This window comes from Limulus polyphemus, unplaced genomic scaffold (genome assembly GCF_000517525.1).
Source record: "Limulus polyphemus unplaced genomic scaffold, Limulus_polyphemus-2.1.2 Scaffold230, whole genome shotgun sequence".
Taxonomy (NCBI): domain Eukaryota; kingdom Metazoa; phylum Arthropoda; class Merostomata; order Xiphosura; family Limulidae; genus Limulus; species Limulus polyphemus.
This window is the reverse complement of record NW_013665840.1, coordinates 327,969-344,114: the sequence shown is the minus strand read 5'-3', so window position 1 is coordinate 344,114 and position 16,146 is coordinate 327,969. Positions and strand designations below refer to the sequence as shown.

At 36.4% G+C, this 16,146-nt stretch overlaps 1 protein-coding gene across 3 annotated transcripts in view; it reads right to left on the bottom strand.

The window, feature by feature from the left end:
- Window positions 1–10,637: 10,637 nt before the first annotated feature.
- Window positions 10,638–16,146, bottom strand: part of LOC106478600 (39S ribosomal protein L2, mitochondrial-like) — a 14,640-nt gene continuing 9,131 nt past the window's right edge. For all 3 annotated transcript variants that reach the window (XM_013939155.2, XM_022382205.1, XM_022382206.1), the window contains exons 3-5: window positions 15,100–15,434; window positions 12,343–12,591; window positions 10,638–11,691 (exon numbers count right to left, since the gene is read on the bottom strand). In XM_013939155.2, coding sequence (XP_013794609.1) covers window positions 11,279–11,691; window positions 12,343–12,591; window positions 15,100–15,400 — 963 coding nt within the window. In that variant the 5' untranslated portion in view covers window positions 15,401–15,434 and the 3' untranslated portion in view covers window positions 10,638–11,278. The remainder of the gene's footprint in view (window positions 11,692–12,342; window positions 12,592–15,099; window positions 15,435–16,146) is intronic.

Sequence of the window (16,146 nt, the reverse complement as noted above, 5' to 3'; positions counted from 1 at the left end):
GGTTAAGATCATTAAAAACCCAGAGGGACAACTGGCACGTTGGATCGAAAAAATAGACCAGTATAATTATGGTATTGAATACAAAGAAGGAAAATCTTATGGAAATGCTGAGGGACTGAGCCGATGACCCTGCAAAAATGACTGCACACATTGCTGCAAAAGAGAGGTTGAACTAACCAGGTGTCATCAAGCTGAAGTCAAAGTGACTGAAGGAGTTGATGATGGTGAAGTGGAACCAGGTATAGATATTAAACCAGAGCAGGAGAAAGACCAAGATTTGAAGCCAATAATTGATTTTCTAAAAGCAAGTGTTTTGCACCCTGCTTTGGGAGAAGGTGTCTAGCTTAAGCCCTGTGACAAAGAACTATTTGGCACAATGGGACCAGTTGAAGCTTGAAGATGGTATTCTTCTCCGGAGACGGGAAACTGCAGGTGAGAAAGTGACGACCTGTCAAACAGTTATACCGAGAAAGTTACGGGAAGTTGTGCTGCGTAAATTCAATGATAGTTTAACAGGAGGACATATTGGAGTTAAGAAGACATTGAGTCACCTACGACAGAGATTTTACTAGATAGGTATGATGCAAGATGTGGAAGAATGGTGCAGGACCTGCAATACATGTTGTGCAAAAAGGGGACCCAAGCATAAGGGACGTGCTCCAAAGGAGTTATATCAAGTTGGCACATCAAGGGAAAGAGTAGCCATTGACATTGCTGGTCCTTTGCCCTAAATTCGTGCTGGAAACAAGTACATTTGTGTGGTGATGGATTACTTCACCAAGTGGCCTAAGGCATATGCAATACCAGATCAGAAAGCTACAACTGTAGCTTCGGCTATTATTGATTTCTTCTTCAGATTTGGTATGCCATACGAACTGCATTCTGATCAAGTCTGTAACTTTGAATCAGCCGTGTTCCAAGAATGCTGCAAGTTGTTTGCCATCCGAAAGACCAGGAAAACGCCACTTCACCCACAGTCTGATGGGATGGTAGAAAAGTACAACTGGACACTGGGACAGTAATTGACAAAGTTTTGTAATAGCTGCCAAGATGACTGGGATGTCTTACTCCCTCCACTGTTGATGGCCTATAGGACAGCAGAGCAGGAAGCCACTGGATACACTCCAGCAAAGCTGATGTTTGGTCGGGAACTTCGGTTGCCAGTGGATCTGATAACAGGACGCCCACCTTACGAAGAATTGCCTGAAAATGTGTCAGAGTTCGTGAAAGTGTTACCTGAAAGGATGGATGATATTTACCATCAAGTGTGTTCAAACTTGAAAACGTCTGCTGATTCCATGAAGCTATGTTATATAAGAGATTTACTGAAGTCAGCTTTGTACCAGGAGACAAGGTGTTGTTGTATAATACCAGGAAGACCAAAGGGAGGTCTCCTAAGTTGTCTTCTCCATGGGAAAGCTCATATGACATAGTGGATCCGAATAAAATGTGGTCGTCGAGGTAAGCCAAAGGTGATGCATGGCAACAGGCTTTGGCGTTATCACGGTCCAGGACATTTCAGTTGGAATGAAGTGAACAACGAAACAAATGACGCTGCTGAAAATGTGTCACCTGAAAAAGCCACTGTCGAAGAAGAAACTGTACCCGATTTTGAGAAGGGAAACTGTGAAGTCCTTAATGAAGTTACTACCACTGATGTGACTATTACCGATAATAGGACATTTCCTGATGGAGCAGATGAACCCTACGTGAAGCAGAAGCCAACGATACAGAAACCAGTACAGAAGAAGACACGTCCCGTAAAATTAAGAGACTTTGTTGAATTTTAATTTTGTGTTTGTAAATTCTGTACATTTAATTAAGTTATTGTTAATTATCTATTGATTTAATGTAAGTGGCTATTGTTCGGGACGAACAATACTACTGTAGATTGAACTGGACCTCCGTTGAACTTAGACTTCGAGATTAAACAATTTTCAGAATACTGTTACGATAGCGGAAGTCACGTGACGCTAGTAACACGTCATGAGATTCTAGAAGAATCATGACTGTTCATAGCAACTCTAGTCTTTTCTAGGCGCCCTCTATTTTAGTATATAAGCCCGGGAAATGAAGCGGAGATATAATTGCAGATAGACAGATAATTGACTCAAGTGAGCGGTAGTGACCATAAGTAATGTGCGTGAATCGTTGTGAATTATAGCGTGGGTTTAAGTTAAAGTAACTGTGGAAATTCTGTGTATTACAAAGTTGTATTGAGAATTAATAAACTAGTTTTATTTAAGAAAAGACTTGTATCGCTGAAGTTCCTCCGGAAGAATTTACACCGGAAATTAACAAACGACCAGAGACGTAACAATACTAAGTTTATGTATTATAAATTTATATATTACATCCTTTGATACCGAAATTTGTTTTTCTCGCCCTAAAATGAAAATTGCAGAGACATTAGTTTAATAATTGTTAATTAAAATATATTTTCATCATTGATGGTATTAACATAAGATTTATGGGACAAGGGGCTTCTTGACCAATTGCGGTTGTCCCATTCTTTCATCGACCTTCCACTTACCTATGTTCACCTCTGACTTTTGAGTGTCTTTTATAAAGTCTCACTTTGAATTCTCCCAATTCTGTTGCCTCGACCAGATTTCTGGATAATGTATTCCAATGTGACCACCCTGTTCGAAAAATAAAATTGGCTAACAGACAACATATACCAAGAAGAAGACTGCAGCTGCAAATGAGTATGGTAATTTGTATTTGCTGGTTATTATGTATTACTTCACTAAGTGGGCTAAAGCTAATCCATTGACACACTAGCATACTCTGTTACAAATGTGTTAGCTAAACAATGGATATCATGCTTTGCTGTGCTTGCAGAAATCCACAAAGATTAACAATTACTCTCTAAGCCACTGACATTGGTCAAATGTCTCATGATAATAGTGTGATCTATCTAGGAGAGTTATAATGAAATTTATGATGAATATTGGCAGATATTTGCTGGTATAAATTTTCTAAGCAAACTTCCAATCTTCCTCTAAAGTTGGGGAACTTTGTGTTGTTTATTTAAAACTCAGTTGTGTGTTGCTATGCAAGATTGCATCTGGTAAATGTATATCTGGTAAAAAGAGTCGTAAAGTTCATTTTATTTTAGCTTCCTTTGTTCTTTTTCATTCTCTTGGAGGTAAAACCTGGTCTTCACATGGGTGGTATAGATATTAAGCTGTTTCTTATACGTGAAAGTCGACAGTAGTGTCTTTCAATTCTAGATCAAATTATATCTTGATATTATAACCTTCCTTATGTTTGAATAGAAATGGCCAGTCACGTGATAGTGCTAGTTTCAGTGAGTGAATCTGACGTTACTGTGTACTACAAGGTTTATATAGTCTGAAGTATCATCATGAGTGAGTCATTCAGTTTGTAAGTATCAAGGGATTTGTAAGTATCGAGTCTGCCTGATCACTTCATAAGTCTAGTAAAGTTGACTGTCCAGCATTCAACACATGTACACACATTGTGTTTGTTTGAATAGATTGTTTTCACTGTCAATCACATTTTGTGTAAAGTTCATTTATTTTTAGTAAAGACTCAATTTTAGTGGAATTCAGTATTAATTCGCAATTTATCTTGACAAGCCTCTTCTGGAAAATCAGTTTACCTGAGAATACCACATAGGAAAACTTTTGGTGCCACTACTAGGATATTATTGCAGCATTCTGCTAACGTGTATTGCTTTAACTTGAACTCTTGAGTAATTGAGTTTAAAGAAATACTTCTTACTCAGAGAATGGAATTTTCTGCAAGTAGAAGTACTCAATACTGAGATGAAGGCTTAGTCACTGAAAAATAGGCAGTCATATGACAGAGCTTTCAGGTATAGAAGTCCTCTTGCTGGTCTGCAAAATTACATGACCTTTATATCTCTGCATCGGCACTAATGAATATCACCCAATATCCAGAATAGCAGATCAGGCATTGCTCCTGATAATTTATCTCAGTGTAAGGGAAACATATAAAGTGAGGTGGAATGCTATCTGAAGAGTCTGAGACTGTATGGTGTATCCTCTGCACGATTCATAGACAATTGTCAGTCAGAGTAACTCAATCCCAGCTCTGGTTAACGCTACCCAAGATTGACAAAGAAGGACTGGAAATGCTGCTGCTGGCTGAAATCCACCAATCAGAGCTATTTCCCTGGCTTGTGAAACAGCAAACATCAAATGGTGAAAATGAATCATGGGGCAATCAAGATATTCTCTGAGTCAAGAAGTTTCCTGCCAGGATTGTCGTAGATTGTGAAGAAACCTGGAGTGAGTCAGAGCTAACGAACGAGATGCCTGGAGTAACTTGTTATTCTGCTGCCCTGGACCAGGAAATGACTATCTGTCCAATGTTTAATATCTCCAAGTACACCTACTGCACCATACTCATGACATTTCCACCAGGAATTGGCCAAGAATCTGAAAGAAAGATACTTTGGCTGGAACCACAGGTCCTTGTGAGTGATTTGAATCAGATTTTGCCCCCCAATGTTGAAAAGTGTGATGGAAGAAGACTCAGATCATTACTTGAAGTACTTCAGTCAGGTAACTGTCTAGAATGGCTGGTCTCAGGAGTAGGCAGACTTGAGCTTGAATGGTCCAGCCCTGGACTCAGTTAACAATTAGAATGTTAAGATATTGTAATAGCCAAATCGTGATGGCAATTCAACCCAATGTAAAATTGAGTAATCCATTATGCTTAGTTCAAGATTTGGAAGAGAAGTACAATATGCACCATCTGCATGATAAAATAATAGCTTCAGGAGGTTTTGAACACATCTTTGGGGATAAATTCATCAAGCGTAACATGGGTTTGAGAGATATACTCACCCTTACAAAGACAGTTTTCATAATGAAAAGGTACAAAGTAATAATTTAAAATCATTTACAAAAAAGGAAGAAGCCTGCAGTAGCAAATTTTGCAGACCATACCACAGATGGACCATCCTACCCAGGTATCTTCACCATGCTGAAGGTTAAACATCCACCCACCATCTTAGCACTACAATGTAATCACGTTAATTTCCAACGAATGGGCAGACTTATTCCAGTCTTCTCATGGTTTAGATTCTGCAGCATATAATGATGATATCTCTGCTTGTCCTGGAAGAAAGGAACAGTGTATACTTTGGTGTGGTATGTTGGGTCACTTTCTATTGTTGCTGCTTTTACTTTACCAAACATAAAATAAATAAGACTATTGAGCTTGACCAATGATTCAGCAGGTCCAGGAGAATGAACAGCAAGTGTTATATGCTATGGTAAACCAACAGACCCCAAGTAAACCTGACCACCATCTTGGTGGAGCATGGCAGACAGTTTGCACTGAAAAGTTTGGTTGTCAACCCAGATTTCAGGGCAGGGCAGAGCTTGTTATGTACCTGTGAGGGTGAAAGAGCAAGATATCAAGTTTCTTGGTGATACAGTGGTCAAAACACTGGTAGTTCTTATGGTATATCAGGCTCTCCAACTGAGATCACTATACTTCCCAGTGGATACCAACTTCATTCTAACAAGTAGTTAATTACTGGAGGCAATCTCCAACTGTGTCTAGATGCCACTCAGAGAAGGAAGGTGGTCATCTCTGACATACTACAGAAATTATCAGTCAATTTCACCAATGCATCCTGTGAACTGATGCTCCATGGAAGTTATACAATGTTGGCTAGATCAAGCCATGGACTGCATGAATGTATGTAGCAGAGAGAATAACAGCCCCTTTGTATACACAAGTGGTTTGAATGGTTCGCTATAAATAGTCTAGTGCATCAGTGCTGTGTAACTTAGTTATAGAGCTCACAGATAAAATAAACTGTTTCATGTCCAGAAAAGAAGAATAATTACTCAGGTGGTTATTTGTCTGAGAAAAGATGGAGTCCCAGTATTTCTTATAATTACGGATGATTGACTATCCAGCTTTATGCTGAAATGGTCATTGGTGAGGTAAGTGAAGTGGAAGTAACCAAGGTTAGTGGTGACACTAGGTCTGCATCCATCGCATTGCATCCAAAACCAAGTATGCAGTTACCAACACATCTCAGATCTTTAGTTGAAAATTATGCAAACAATCTGGAAACATCTGGACTATGCCAATGTACTTGAAGGACTAGATGACTAATTGCATCAAACAACAGCACTCACCATCATAAAAATGCATGTAACACAAATCCAATTAAACAACTACTACACAGTTAATTTTACCGCAGCACCAGAGATGCGGCCAGTGTAGAGATAAAGCAGATGTTGAATACTAGAATCATACAACCTTCAGAGAATACTTGGTCATTTTTAGTAGTAACTGTCAGAAAGAAGAAAAGAGCACTAAGACAGTTTAACATGGTAACTCTCACAGACATTTTCCCCTTGCCACAAACAGATGGTGTATGGACACATCCGAAGGTTTTTGTTTGAATCGACATCCAGATGATAACATGTCGAACTCGATGATGAAAGCAGGCTTAGGCTGCTTTTAGCATGAGAAATGGTATGTATGAAGTTTACATCATGCCATTCAACCTGAGTAATTCAGCTTTCGAGAAGTTAATATAGCTTACACTGAAAGGGCTGCAAGAGGAGAAATACCTGGTCTACATCCACAATATTTTGGTGTTTGGTCACATGTTCAAATCTGCAGCTACAAACTGAGAATAGTTTTTACAGAGGATAAAGAAAGCAGGCTTGAAACTGAAACCAGATAATTTGTGCACTCATGCACAAAAGTGGAATTTCTTATTCATATTTAAACAGTTCGTCTACAGTGTGCTAAGTTAGTAGCAGTGAGAGATTGGCCTTAATCTGTGACCAACTAAGAAGTCTAAGGTTTCCTTGATTTTATATTGTATTACTGATGCTACGTGGCCAACATTTTCAAGATAGCAGCACCATTGTCCGTTCTCACTAAAAATGAGATGCACTTCAGATGAAATGAGAAATGTGAACAAAAATTCCAGTCCTAAAGTTTGCTTTGTTGGAGGATCCAGTGCTGGCATACCTATAATAAGACAGAGAGTTCTTACTGGAAACTGACACCAGTGATAGTGAAATCAGGGCAATTATCATAGTTGCAGGATAGAGAACATGTAATGCGAATACTGTTCAAGTAAAGAATGAACTGCTTGAAGTTATAGCCTTCATAAAAGACTATTGGCACTCCTTGTATGGTTAACAGGTTCACTGTCCGGGTTGGGCATAATCTGCTGAAAAAGTTAATGAACTTTAAAACCTAGAACAGGTGATAACACACTGGATAACAACATTGCATTGCTTTGCTATAATGCATCACCTTGGCAACACAACACAGAAACATAGACCTGTCTGTTCATTGAATGTCCTACTACCGAACACTACATGGAAGTTGAACCCATTTCTGTCATAACACATCTAGCCATGCAGTAGGAAATTTCACTAATGGAACACTTCAGCAGCTCTAGGAAGATCAATTGAATGATTCAAATTTAGCACGAATACTCCTTGTTGTGCAACAAGTAAGGCTCAGCAACCACAAATTAAGAAATGTAGCATGTAAGTTGTGGAGTGCAGGAAGATGTGTTGCACCACTGTTATTAATGACTAAACTGTGGTTTTCAGCCTGTGCTGCAACTAGTGGTTTGGAGCTTTAAGGCAAGAAATTCTCCAGATGTTACATAACATAAAGATTGAAGGGCATTACACTAAGGTGTTATGGTTGTACTGATATCTGATGAAACTTCTACTGGCCACATTCAAGTTAAGATGGTTGGTGCTAGTGTGAAAAATATATGATGTGTCCCACGAAGTGAAAGAACAAACTGAGATAGGGTAAACTCCAGCAAGTAATTGTTGGGTTTCCTGAAAAGAGGTTAGCCCTGAATATCACTGGTACACCCCCAGAAACTGAAGAAGATCATTGGTACATACTCGTCACTATTGATAACTTCACAAAATGGAACAAAACTTATAAATTGGTCTATGCTTTGGCACACTCTGTGGTTGATATGTTGGTGACACACTGGATAGCATGGTTTGGAGAACTGGAAGAGTACTTCATGGATCAGGTAATTTTAGCTGTCAATGTTTCTCCAAATTGTGTAATGTTTGGTGTGGTGAGGATGTGGACTTTGTCTTATTTCTGCCAGTTTGATGGTTTAGCAGAATGGGTAATACAAACTACCAAGCAAATGCTTGACAAATTTGCTAATCCCAGGTAAACAAACTAAGATGAACACTTTCTGAATGTCATGATGGTGTATGGATAAATGAACAGAAGTGTACAGGTTGTTTGCGAAACATGCTCATTTTTGGGAGAGAAATTCTGCTTCCTGTCAATATGATGTATGGTTTTACTCTGAAATCAATGATCTATAATGTCCACAAGACTACGTGAAGAGGTTAAGGTCTGCTTTAGTTGATTTACATCAGTTTGCATGTCTACAGCTATGAAAGTATACCAAACGTCAGATTTGCTATGAGAAGATGGTAAAGGAACAGACTGTTCTTTTTTTGGTAGATGCTGACAGCATGAAAGCAACTCAGATCTAGCTTAACAGGATTGTACCCCACTCTCTGTCAAATCAATCCATTGATTTACATGTTACAGTGTACACGAGGCACGCGAAAATGTGTGGAGCACATCAATAAGCTGTATTTGTATGTCACAGTACACCAACTCAACTAAGAGTTAGAGATTGAGACCAAAGAGGGTGTTATCTCATGTTAATCATCCAATGAAGAAAGCTGAAAGTATTTATCTGGCTATCCATTATAAGTCAGATGAGGAAACACTGAAGTTAGGAATGAAAGACTGCTGTCAGCCTCCTACTAAATATTACTGGAACTCATTAATTTAAGTAAAGAAGGTTTATTGATCACAAGATGAATATGAGTGAAAGAGTTAAGCAACCATTATTTTCTGAGCTATCAAGCAGTTTCACTATAGGAAATATCCACTGAATATCAGTTGATTGCTACTCAATCATCATTAGGATGGCTGGTGTTAGTAAACACTGTGCCTATAATGAGTTTGTGTGACTTCAGATGGTAGCTAGGAGTTTGAAAACTAAGCTGAAAGAGCTTTGCAACCCTTGCTTTCCAAGTTATCAGAATTTTACAGTATAACATAAAACTACATAAGCTAAGAGGTCATGTGATTGAAATAAAATAAATGAATAGGTGTCATAATCACTGCTTTTCAAGCTACTGAGTAAATTTTCTGAGGAAAAACTTCATTAAATGTTTCAAGAGAATCACCCGATGTTGCTGAATGTTGAGAATTCTATATAGAATATAGTCTCCATGCAGGTATCCTAAAGTAATTTAAATTCTTTATTATATGTATAAAAGTCTCTAAAAGATCATTACTGTGCATCTTGTTTTCTTTTTCTTTCAATAAGATTGGGTTTAATTTTGGAGGGATCTGTTTAGTATGACAAGTTGTTCTCATGCTCTGATGTTTTTAAAGGGTCTATTTCTGTATTATGGTTAGACTCAACTGGATTAGTGAAATTATGTCCATAGCTCCTGTAATAGTGAAATATTGAACCAAGAAAGAGATATTCTGGAGATGTCATTATATTTATGCTTATAAAACTGTTTGAAAAAAATTCACTTTTTTCAGTTTATTTCAATTTCTATATATAATTTTTTCTTAGTGGATTTATTTCATGTAGTATGTTGAATTGAACTGGGTATTGTAAATATTGTATTATGGTGTATGAAAAATAAGCTATCAGCAATGTTAAACAGTATATTTTTGGCCAATGTCTGAAACTTTTTGATGGATTTTTTGTACTTTCTTTAGCTTTTTTTTTAGTGTGTGCTTGTGTTCTTTATTAAAGGGTATTTTGATTTATAATATTTAAAATATGTACTGCATATCAATGTTAGCGAGTTTTAATTGTGTAATGTTTGAACTGTATATCTCTATTACCAGGTTGTATTGTCCATACTTACAAGAATGAAAAGGTTGTAATACATCTTGGCCAATGCCAAGTGTTTTTTTCACTTGCACAGAGCAACTAATACTGACATCGGTTGTTGTGGAAAACAAACCAAGTTGATAAACAGTGAAGTAATGTACTATATGTATTTTTCAGATGCCAACAAGAAATGTAATTTGAATTGATATTCATGGCAGAAATAGGCCATTTCTTCTTATTTCTGTCCGTGTTTTCCATTATATATTTGAATCAGTTGGTATGTATTTAATTACGTACACAAAGTGGTACACAAAAATGTTTCAGGTTAATACATAATTTGAAACATTGAGACATGTTATACTACATAAAGGTTGGGGGGCATCTAGCTTAGACCATAATGAGAAATAAGCACAGCATGTTCCGTTTTCTTAATGTACATATATATATGCAGTTTGTTTCAAAGATAAAATATTCATAAGCATGTGGTTTTTCACTGAGAGAAAGAATGTACAGTTACTTTAGAATTCACACTAAACCAAGTGAAAAAGTTTGACTCAGTGCAGGTAAAGGAATATCTGGCAGTTTAACTATCTGAGATAATTATAGACTCTGTCTTTATAAAGTAAAATAATTAAACATGTTCATCTAAAATTAAAAACAAACAAAATAGTTTTAATTCAGAAATATGGTCACTTTACATGTTAGAACAACTTCAGAATTTTGTCAGATATTACTGTATGCTCTATCTCAATGTTATTTCTGAACAATGAAGTCATAACTCACAAAATCTGTATTAACTATTCTTAATTGCAGTATTATAACATAATTTTTTTGTGGAGTGTACAAATATAATTCTGGAATTATTTGTGAAATTAGCCATGATTTTACTTGTTTATTCAAATCACCTTTTAATTTTTATCAAATGGCAGATTCGAATTATGAACAGAAATTACTAAACCTTCAAGGTTAGAAACACTGGTATCTGCTTGTAAAATAGCTGGGTTAATTTAAATTACCTTGGTAAGGTAGTTGCTTATCATTCTACACTCCTTCCCCCATTGGCCACATCTGCTGACAGGAGTATGTTTCCAATTGTTATACTCGTAACCTTATTTTCAGTTTCAAAAAACTAGAATTACTTAAATATTTACTGACAATAACTGTGTACCAATTTTGAATTCTTACTTATTTATTGAACAATATTTCCACTTCCTGTTCCATTCTTGAAATGCTTATTTTTTGTATATTTTCAAACATAACATTATATATCCATATCTTGGCTAATGTTACATCTTTATTTTACAAATGTCTTTGCTAATGAACATAAAAAGTTCTTGCTCTACATAGCACACTGAATGAGGTTTAATTTAGCTATTAAAAAGTTAATTTGTAAACTTCTGGTTTAGGTTCAGGAACATAACCAAATTCTTTAACTGGTGGTAGTGGTTTAATTTTACGACCACAGTAGCCATCTTTTCTATGCCACCAGCCAGACCGTGGTCGTCTTCCAAGCCAACGATTTCTGTTTGCACTTCCTATTGGTTTCTTATTGTGGTCTATATTTGAAACTCTTCCCACTACAGCCATACATTCTTCAGGTAACGAGATTTCTTGCTTAGAAGGTAACTGAACAATACAACATTTATCAACCTTCCGCAGAAGTTGGGCACAGGATCCCGCAGCTCGACAGAACAATCCTCCTTTTCCAGGAACAACTTCAATACTGTGAATTAGAGTTCCAATTGGAAGAGCTCCTAGAGGATGAGCATCTCCTTCTTTAGGTCGAACTATAGGGAAAAACCAAAGATTCGAACACATAAAAAAAACTTTACCTCTTCAAATTATTGATTTAGTTATTACCTCATAAATACATATTATGCATTAATTTTTGGGCTCAAATTCAGTAATCCACATTTAAATATTTCAAAAAAACATACTTTGAGAGTAGAATATTTTCAAAAGCACTGGTAGTAAGTCAACTTCTAATTTCAAAAAGAATTTTGTCAATTATATATAATACATTCATGTACACCCATGTGACCCAAATAACCTTCCACACTTCAACACATACAATATATTTACAAATATCACTACTTGCTATAGTAATAAAAACAAACAAACAAGAAATAAGTTCTTTCATATCCAGGTTTCTCTCATGAGGATCTAAGAAATTATTTTTAAGAGGTTGATCAAGATATTTTAAGATATTTTTCTTTTGGAAAGTAGCAATGTATATGTACTTGTCAAAATTAATAATCTGTCCACATTTCAACTGTCACAAAACTTCAGGTTCACCAAATGTGTTTAACTGACTGGCTACAGAAAATATTGATCTATATGAAGAAAATGTTTTTGTCAACACTCAATGAACTTACTTTATAAGGCATGTATCTTTTCTTCAACCTTCACACCTTAGTATAGTATAGTTACAGACAAACCTGATATGCGAGGAATGTGGCCTGTTGTTCGTAATATATCGCCAGCTTTCACACCATCTGTTGCTAAGATCCACCGTTTTTTGGATCCTGATGCAACAAGGGCTATCTTAGCAGTTCGACAAGGATCATATCGTACATGAAATACTCTTTCTTCTACTGGATGTCCTGCTGTTGGTCCATGTCTCTTATTATCCACCCATCTATACAACTTTTTATGTCCTCCACCTAGTGTCCGAACAGCTACTCGACCTAGAAGGAATGAAAATACTTTGCGGTGAAAAGTGGAACAGAAAGTCATCTCCTTATCCATTTGGACAGAGCAAAATAAGTCAGTGGTTGTTTCATTACCTGAAATTTAATTCTATCATTAGGGTGGTCCTTATTTTCCAACTTCCAAGTTTTTAGTGGAGCACCCCAGGGATTGGTGAGGATTAGTGAAAAACTACTAAGGACCAATTTTCAGACACTGGAATTGGAGCAGTATTTCTGCAAGAACATGTAGACAGACTGTTTCCAGTAATGTACATCAGTAAAAAGCTGTTGAGTAGTGAGAATAACTACTCCGTGATTGAACAAGAGCATCTGGCCATCATATTTGCAACCTGAAAATTCTAGAAGGAGTTCATTATCCAGGCTGACCATCAGCCCCTTCCATACATCCAGGGCTGTAAAATACAAAGTGCAGGGATCATGAAGTAGTCATTGTACCTGCAGAACTACCAGTTCTGCATTGAGGCCATCTAGGGAACTGCAAATGTTGGTGCAGGCTGTATGAGTAGACTTTATGCTTCAACTGAGAACAATCTTTGTATATAGTGTAAAAAAATATTGTAAATATTTTTCTTGAAGAGGGGCTTATTGTTAGATATACACGACTGTTTAAGTTAGTGCAAGTGTTATGATTTAGATTATTCAAGTATAGCATGAGTATTAAATCTAGTTTTTTCTTGAAGTGGTAGTTTATCACAGGTTTGTTTACATAACTGTGTAAAAATCATGTGTTGTGTAGTTCAATTATTGTGAATTGGTGATTGTTGTATTTATTGCATCATGTTACTAGAACTTTCTAAGTTTTTCTTGTTGCTTTGATTAAGTCTTATTGCATAATAATAATAATATCTCATAGTGTGTAGAATGTTCTAAGCCTTGATCAGGCTATAAATATGCACACAAACCATAGTTCGAGTTAGTTAGATAGATACGTAGATCTAGACTGAGTGACTGTGAGTATAGCCATAAAGGGTATATATTGGCAATTTCTGAAGTGAAATTATAAGAGGTTGTATTGTAATAACAAAGTAGAGAAGAATAATTTGTCTCCTCAATTGTGTTCCAAAGTAACTGAACCAGCCTGTGTGGACTTTGATGAAAAAGAAACAATTATTTAAAGTTCTGGATACAACTGTGATAACCAATAGTGTAACAAACATTTGTATATACGTTTGACTTGTTTTAATACATTATTTTAAAACAAGTGGCCTGTGTGCTGTTTTTTTTTATTGTTGAAATTTATCACCAACAAGACACATACACCTACTGTAAAGAATCCAACCCATACATACATAAAACCTGACATACAGTCTCAAAGTCTTCATGTTCTAAGGCCAGTTTAACTTCATGGTTAGAAAGAAGGTGGCTAAAGAATTTGCATATTTGTGTCCACCATTTACATCAAAGCACAGAACCTAGCTTCCATCCCATTGTTTGCTCCAAGGAACAACCTGCAGCTTCTCCAGGCTCTTCAAGCTTACAAGACCTCGGATCCACAGGTGGCCAACAACACCGCACAGAAAAAGTTCATTTACCACCTCTGGCATTTGGCTGAGAAGCTTGTCCCTCTTGCCTTCTTTGACAATGTGTCTATGGAGACTAAGTGCAGTATGGTCCAAGCTCTCAAGAACCATGGGAACGAGGATCAGCAGAACTGAGTCAAGGTGAAGGACTTGGAGACAAAGGATGAAGCCCTGAAGAACTTCATCATGACAAACAGCCTCCAGTTTTTTAAATCATGGGCATCAACTTAGACTCCTTCCTCTCCAAAGATCCATGCCAATTGAAACAGCAAGACAAAGATTTCTTGATGGGCAAAAAAAAAAAAACATGCAAGCAACTCTGGGCTGTCAGTGACACTGTGGAACATAGTTTGGCCCTAGTGGAAGAAGACAGCTGGCTTTACACTAAAGATGAGGACTACGAACAGTACCTTCTTTTAATGTTCGAGGAGCACAGGAAGAAACTCCCTAATGCAAAAGAAAATCACCAACATGAAAGCTGTAGAAGCAATTGTTGTTTGATTCTGTAATATGAGAGCACAGTAATAACTTCAAGTAATTAATTTTATTTTATGGACCTACAGTAAATTTGTTTGTAATAAACTTATTTTTTCTTCCCTTTCCTCAAATGCTTCAGAATGCATTACACATGCAGTTTTTTGTTTGTTTGGGTAGCTCATTGTAAGTGTGATACACATTGTACAGCACAACATCATAAGAAGAGAAACTTTGATTTCCTTAAAAGTTTGTTCACTTTAGTTCCTGATCAATCCTCATAAAAGTATGTGATGCCCCAAAAGAAAGTACTACTTTTGATTTTTACCCCCTGGATAAAGACCACACCACCCATCATCCTACACCAATTCTACCCTTTTCACCCATAATATTGTGATGTAAAAACTTGAATAAAGGCACTAATCAATACATTATTTCATTTGATAAACAGCTCTACAACTTTATAACAAAGGAGCCCTAACCATATTACCTGTCTCTGGTACTCGGCCCCCTAGCTTGACAACTGGTAATGGCTTGGTTGTATATTTTTCATCATTTGGTAAAATAGCTTTCCATCCATAGATTCTTGGAGTTGGTGTTGGAACATACCAGGGAAGAGGTCTACCGCCTCCCCGAATCTTTCTATAACGAAACCTGACACTGATATAATGTGACAAAAAATTTGGCTCAGAAGACCAAAACTGCTGGGCACATTGTATTGTTTGAAGATTTCCAAATGATTTTAAGTGTACGAAAGAGCGTAGGGCTTGGTACAACAAAGATGTTGCCATGGTTGTTGTCAATTTGCTCAATTCTGATTTTCACCTAAAAGATGAAAACAGAAGAAACATTTACTGGCATACACTAATCTTATAATAATAATAGAAACTACAGTTTGTTGCATACTCTATTACCTTCAGTTTTTTGAAACTCTCACAAAATATATATCTATCTATATACTACTAAACCTCTGAGATTGTTTGTTTGTTTGTCTGTAATTAAATACAGCAAAATCAATGCACAATAGTACCATATTTGTAATGAAATAAGAATAGAAACAGAATAAAACAAGTTTCATTAAAATCGGGCTACTGGTTACCGCGTTAACACCGTTTTTTGGGTCACTTTTATGAAAATTTCTAGCATGAGTAATTTTACATCACACTACCGTTCACGCTATTTATGAAACTTCTTCATTCAAATCTATTTCCCTGTCAATGTTCCCATCTTCAATAAAAGGCGTAAGATGACAAAAACAAGATCTTGAAAAATTTCTCAATAATGTGCCTTGGTTATGGTAGGTAATTTTAAGAAAAATAAAGTGTTACTGTTTCTTATTTGTAGAAGGTTTAAGAGGAAAAACCACAACATAATGAAATAATTCATCACAATACCTGAAAACTCTGACTTCACTTTTTTTGAAAAATGAAATGGTGTTTTTTTTTTTTACTCCTGACCAACAATCAAATATCTTTTCTTGAATTATGAATAACACAAATGGATTGAAATATTTAATTAAATTATCTCAAAATAAACC